This window comes from Mus pahari, chromosome 3 (assembly GCF_900095145.1).
Source record: "Mus pahari chromosome 3, PAHARI_EIJ_v1.1, whole genome shotgun sequence".
Taxonomy (NCBI): domain Eukaryota; kingdom Metazoa; phylum Chordata; class Mammalia; order Rodentia; family Muridae; genus Mus; species Mus pahari.
This window is the reverse complement of record NC_034592.1, coordinates 138,120,424-138,127,011: the sequence shown is the minus strand read 5'-3', so window position 1 is coordinate 138,127,011 and position 6,588 is coordinate 138,120,424. Positions and strand designations below refer to the sequence as shown.

At 49.0% G+C, this 6,588-nt stretch overlaps 1 protein-coding gene across 1 annotated transcript; it reads right to left on the bottom strand.

Moving 5' to 3' along the window:
- Positions 1 to 274: 274 nt before the first annotated feature.
- Procr (protein C receptor) lies at positions 275 to 4,778 on the bottom strand. The gene is made up of 4 exons (XM_021194695.1): positions 4,434 to 4,778; positions 2,356 to 2,613; positions 1,215 to 1,502; positions 275 to 974 (listed from the first exon to the last, which is right to left on the bottom strand). Exons 1-4 carry the CDS (start codon positions 4,501 to 4,503, stop codon positions 859 to 861), a joined length of 732 nt encoding a protein of 243 aa, XP_021050354.1. The 5' UTR covers positions 4,504 to 4,778; the 3' UTR covers positions 275 to 858.
- Between the last annotated feature and the right edge of the window lie 1,810 nt (positions 4,779 to 6,588).

Sequence of the window (6,588 nt, the reverse complement as noted above, 5' to 3'; positions counted from 1 at the left end):
CCCTTCAAGGCAGGGCATGGCCAAAAAGGGGTAGGTGGGGGGCATTTTAAGGACGACGACATCTCTAAGGTGAATGGAGAAAAGGGTTGAGAATGATCCGGAACAGTTTGTACGAATCACAGTGTCTCAGAAGGAAGCTTAAAGAGAATTCCCAGCTCACAGAGTCAAACGAGGCACATGTCACAGCTAATGGTGCCAGCTCACTGGTGATCTGTGAACATGTCATAGAGAGGCCACCAAGTGATTGACAGAGGAGGAAACAGAACAAAGGGTGTGGGCTATACTTTCTTTCAGGAGCTTTAATAAAATAGAAGATATGAGTACACCTTTTACATAAATAAGAAATTTAATATTTATTAATTTAACTGCTTCCATATTGTTTAACCTCACAACGGTGACATTTCTGTGGTTCTTTCTTCCCTATCATACCAGTGTCCCTTCCCAAGTTGGACACACCTGGACTCATTAAGTATGTTTTATTTTGGTTACAGACAACTTCTTTTACTTAGTAAGAGGTTTTGAATGCCTACAGTAAGTCTGCCTGTTCAGGGAGGTCACAGGTCCCCCAGCCTCCACCCAAGTCTGATTCCCACAGCTAAGCACCCACTTCTCAGACCAGCTACACAACACACGAATGCTCCCAAGTCCTTTGCAACCCGCTGACTCTGTCTACATCTCCCCCTACACACACACATACCCTTCCTCACACACTTCTTAGGCAGTCAGACCTGGAATTGTTGCTTTAAACCTCCTGAGAGGTGGTGGCCCACTGAGGGGAGTCTGGCTTCATATGAGCTTCCACCTTCCCTTACCAGCCCCCACCAGTCCAGCCCTTTCTCTGAGGGGCCTGGAGAATAATTAACAACGCCGTCCACTTGTGCACATGAAGATGCCCACGGCCACACCAGCGATTATGAAACAGCCCATCAGGATGCCCAGGACCAGTGACGTGTAAGAGCGACCTGTTTGGCTCCCTGCAGAAGAGGCAGAAAGTGAGTTTAAGAACATAGCCCAAGAAGTCTAAAGTTTGGGTGGAACCCCAAGGCATCTATACTTTCAAAAGAAGTCACCCAGTGACTTAGGCTTCGTGGATGTACCCTCGCCTGAGTCTCCAGCCTCCTCCTTTTGTTGCTCAAGGGATCCCTCATGTCCCTTCATTTGCCTGGCAGCCACCCCCTCCCCAACACACAGGCAGGGCCAGAATCCCCTCACACCTTTCATGTTTTGCGTGGTGATATGGTTCTCCAGGAACTGCACACAGGTGTCCTGCAGAAATTCCTGCAGTTCATACCGAGTCCGGTTGTAGGCATTGAGCTGCTTCAGGGTGAAGTTGGCTGCTTTGGAGGGCTCCTGGGAGCCCGACACCCACACGGCAGTCTTTGGCCGGAAACTTACAAAGGCGCTTCCATTCACGGCCACATTGAAGAAGACGTGGGGTTCTGAGCCCTCCTCCTCCTCCTTCGGCAGCTCGCAGCCCAGGGAGCAGCTAATAGTGAGAGGAACTGTGGAGAGGGGGAGGGTCAGGTCTGTGCTTGCATGAGAAGGTGCTAGGTGTTGGGGGATGTTCCCCAGGGGCAAAGGGACTGTGGGAGAAGGAAGGGATGCCTGGGGACAGAGGAGAGGGTCTGGAGAGTCCTGGGGTTAGATTGTTGGAGCCCGTGTAACGAGGAGCCATGAGGAAACCGTGGGACCACGGGAGAAAGGGGCCGAGAAGGCTTGTGAAAGGCAGTGGTGGTTTCCTGGACAAGACACGCAAGAGATTGGGTTGTTGAGAGGAACCGGGGTTGTGAGGGAGCTATGGACGGACCCATCAACATCTAGGAGAAGAGGTGGTCGGAGGCTGAGGGCAAAGTACCTGGGCTGCATGCAGGGAAGGGTAGGGCACTATGAGGGAAAGGAGTTGGCAGGATCTTCAGTGAAACTTTGGGGGTCAGAGAAGATGGGGGACAGGGTCCCCAAGCAGGTCTGTGTCACACTGGCCCCAAGAAGTATCTGATCGATCGATCTATCTATCTATCTATCCATCTATCTATCTATCTATCTATCCATCCATCTATCTATCTATCTATCTATCTATCTATCTATCTATCCATCTATCTATCTATCTATCTATCTATCTATCTATCTATCTATCTATCTATCAGGTAGAGGTTTCTTACCATTAGGATATTGATTTTCTTCCACAGAACAATCTCTCTGAGGGTGACAGCCCCAAAGACCACGCCCACCCCACCCCTTCACAAAAATCCTGCTGTCTAGAGCCTTAGCCTTAGTGCCCAAGCTCTGCCACAAGCCCCTTTAGGCTCTTTCATCCTCCATGGCTCCCACCAGCCTCGACCAGGTGACCCAACTCACAGAACACATTGTCCTTGCGCTCACGATACACCAGCTTCACCAGGCTTTCGAATTGGGTCAGATAGAGCTGCAGGCCACTCTCTGTGCGCTCCCAGGTCTCCGGATCCTGCCAGGGCTGCAGCTGGAGAATCGTGATGTTGTTGCTCGGGCCTTCCAGCGTGTGTGTCAGGAGTTTTCCCAGAGAGGCGTTGCCCTGATGCCTCACATGCTGGTGGTCTTGGAAGTAGGAGATCTGGAACATATGCAGGCTTTGGGAGCCTGAGGGTAGAGTCAGCGCGTCAGGACTGCCAGCGAGGGACAGGGTAGCTGACAGCCAGAGATAATAACCCCTTACCCAGAGGCCCGCCGCCCACTTCACAATCCCATAAAGCGCTCGCCCACCTGCCCCTCCATTTGATGCTCACAATAACCCCGCCAGGAGAGGATGGGGTTATTATCTTTGCTTTACAGATGAGGAAACTGAGGTCTGCAATCAGAAAAGGCATCCCTCCATGCTTTTCCCTCCTTCATAGGGCCAGCCTGTCAAACTCTGGCCTCTGATAGGATCCCAAATCCGGTCCCTGTATCCTCTCTTGGACCACTGTCATCCCATGGGTTGGGGGGCACATTTCTCAATTTCGTCCTTTTGCTTTGTTTGTTTTTCAAGACAGGATTTCTTGGTGTAGCCCCAGCTCTCCTCGGGCTGGGCTTGTAAACCAGGATGGCCTCCAACTCAGGGATTCACTTGTGGCTGCTGAAATTGAGACTGTGCACCACACTGGACTTAGTTTCATTCCTTCTTACTGGATCTCCACCTGATCCAAAAACCCTTAAAACCCTGCTGGGGTGTGCCCTACCCCTCCCAAATAATAATAGCTAATACCCATGAAGTACTGTTACGCCCTCGGCACTGTTTTATACACATTATTAACGTATGCATGCCTTCCTACTAATGCTTTAACTTGGTAGCTACTATTATTAACCCCTTGTATATGGGAATCTGAGGCCAAGATGGTAAAGCAAACCAAGATTTGAATACTGGTAGCTGAAGCTAACCTGCCCATCTGAAGTCATTGCCTCCCCGTAGGACATCTGTCCACAGGACGGATCTCAGAGTCTGGCCCCAGTTTGAGACCCACAGTAAGTGATCTGGCCCTAGTGGCCTTTTCTGGCGAATCTCTGTGTTCAGTTTTATCAAATGGCTTGGAGTTCCTCATGCCGACTTTTGGCCACCATATGAAGAGCTTGTCCAGGTTGCTCTCTGCTGTCCTTGTTCTGCCTGGTGAATCTCTATCGAAGCTGGGGTTTGATTATCTGCCTTCAGTACCCAGGAAAGAGCCTTGGCAGGGCAGTGTTGGCATTGTAACACACCACGTCACACACACACACACAGACACACACACACAGTTGCGCTTGAGAAGTTGCTTTCTGTGTTTGCAAGTGTGGATATACTGGTGTGTGAGTAACCTTAGCAATGACCTTTAACTGTTCTGTGACCAAGTTTTCCCCTTGGTAAGATCAGTATGATAATATGGCTCACCAAGAGTCAATGTGCGTATAAAATACAGTAGGCACTCTAAATATTGCCCCTCTGAGGGAGACACGAGGCTATAGGAAGTGGGGGTGGGGGGAGCTGGGCATCGATAGTGTTTGGCGATTAATTCCCCTTTTCTGTTTAAGAGCTTCCAGCAGCCTGATCTTCTGGCCTTGGCTCTTCTGCCCCCATCTCCCACCTCACCAGCTACATCCCCTGTCTTTCTCCTCCTCATCCCAGCCTCCAAAGTTGTCTCAGCTTTCCTAGCGTCTCCCTATCTGTCAGTCTCACATCTCTTCCTGTCTTCCCAAGACGGACACTGCTCTCCGTGCCTCACCTCGTTCTTATTCTCTCCACAGGTCCCTTCCACCAGCTTCCCCCAGTCTTCTCCGTAGAGTTAACTGGACTTCCTCACCCTGTCTTTGAAACAGGAACCAAAGCCCAGGACCCAGCAGCTGTAGACATCCATGCTGTGTGGGCTTGGCTGTCCTATAATCACGTCCAAGTTCCCAAATACACCAAGTCCCTAGAACACCCCCAGGCAGGAGCCACGACCCAAACTCACCGTCGGAGTTACAAAGGGCGCAGCCCGGTAGCAGCAGCAGCAGCAGCGGCGGCAGAAACTTCGTCAACATCCTGGAGCTGAAGTTCTGGGTCCCACCTGGGTCCGGGCAGGCTCGGGTTCCTCAGGCTGCTGATTAGGGAGGCTGTCCGGGAGGGGCCGGAGCGAGTGGAGGATGGAAAGAGAACGCGTGCAGGAAGAGGGAGTCGGGCTTTTAAAGTGTTACTTGGATCCGTCTCATTTCCTACTAGGGGGCCGGCTCGCCTCGGCCCCTCCCAGCCCCGGGCCCTCCTGCCTGGACCTGCCTGTTTCTCCTCCCGCTGCTTGCTTCCGAGGCTTGAGGAGGAGCGGAAAAGGGGGAGAAGGGCTTGGTGAGAAGTCCGGTAGGTCGCCGCTGAGTCAGGGGGGTGGGGCGTCTGCTTTCGATGTTGCCGACTCTGTAGAGATGACGGGGAAACTGAGGTCCAAAGAGACGCGGGGATTTGCCCAAAGTTTGTACATCGTGGTGACGGCAGATCCAGGATTGAAATTTAACTTTCCCGGATAACTGCCTATAGTCTATCAGAAGTTTAAGTACACAGGAATTACATAGTTGGAGGAGAGGGACTCTCAGAAATAGAGTCGAGTGAGTAAAAAAGAGCTCATTGTGGCAGAGATTTAGGAACGCTCTAGATAAATCTCAGCATCGGACAGGTCATAGTCATTTAGTGGCAATGACATCACAAATTAGTATGTCTTTTTGAAAAAAATGAAGTAGGACAGAATAAGAAATTTGGTGCATCATCCTTAGTAAGCAATATTTCCTGAAATATGTGTTCACTTATATAAGGACGTTTCTGTCTGTGCATTTTCTTCTTCTTCTTTAAAAAACAAAAAAAAAAAAACAAAAAAAAAAAACAGGGTCTTACTATCCATATGAGGTTGGCTTTGAACTCACAGAACTACAACTGCCCCTGCCTTCTGTACAGTAAGGGGTTTCGTTATGGCATATATATATATATATATATATATATATATATATATATATATATATATATATATACTTTGTTCTTAGATATCTTCCCAGACATGCGCGCTTACGTGCGTGAATGCACACACACACCCCTAGCTTCCACATATGAGTGAGAATATACAGCATTTGTCTTGTTGAACTTAGTTCACTTAACAGACTGACCTACGGTTCCATTTGTTTTCTTGAAAATGTTACAGTTTAACTTCCCCCTGTGCCTGGAGTTTTGTAGATCTTATATGGCACATGCTGTGTGTCCAGTCCTGCATTGATGGCGTGCCGGTATGTTTCTGTGGTGGACTTTGGACAGCCGTGTGTAAAGCAGATATTACTTAGGAATCAAGTAGTTTGGTTTAAAGTCAGTCTCTCAAGTTAGGAAAGTCCTTATGGTAAAATTACTACTCAGAAATAAAAACAAACCCAAAAATCTTCCCTTGCAAAACCACTACCTCATTTCATGAAGCTGTAGTACTTGTTCACATGTTTGTTGTCTGAATTTCCCACCAAAACGGCAAGTCCCATGGGAATAGGGAGGCTGGCAATCTTGCTCCATGCTGATTCAGTGGTACATGTCACACAGAAACATCAGCTAGATGACAGAATGAGGTTGGGATGCGGTGCACGCACCTCTAGGAGTAAGTTATAGACCACTAGATGCAGCTTAGAACATCTGTTCATCCACACAACAGTCAAGCATGCTTGTCTCTGTCAGGAGCATATGTATTAGGAAGAGCAATGGTTTATTTCCAGGGAGGGGAAGAGAGGGGAGGAGAAGGAAGGAGAAGGAGAGAGAGAGGGAGATTGGGGGGGGGAGAGGGAGAGGGGGGGGGGGAGACTGCAGAGAGAAGTGAGAAACCTTGTGAAAATTTTTGCCACTATTTTGCAAAGGGTTTTTCTCATAAATATAAATAGTTAATTTTATATCTAGAATATGATCATATATTTCAAATAACAGGTTATGGTACATCCCTGTACTAGAAGAGTGGTGTTGGGGGAGGGAGGTAGAACTGGAAGAATCGATGAGCCATTGATGGGGCAGCAGGATATGGACCAAATATGGATGATGTGTCCCATGTTGTGTTAAGAATTACTGCTGCCAGGCGTGGTGGCGCACGCCTTTAATCCCAGCACTGGGGAGGCAGAGGCAGG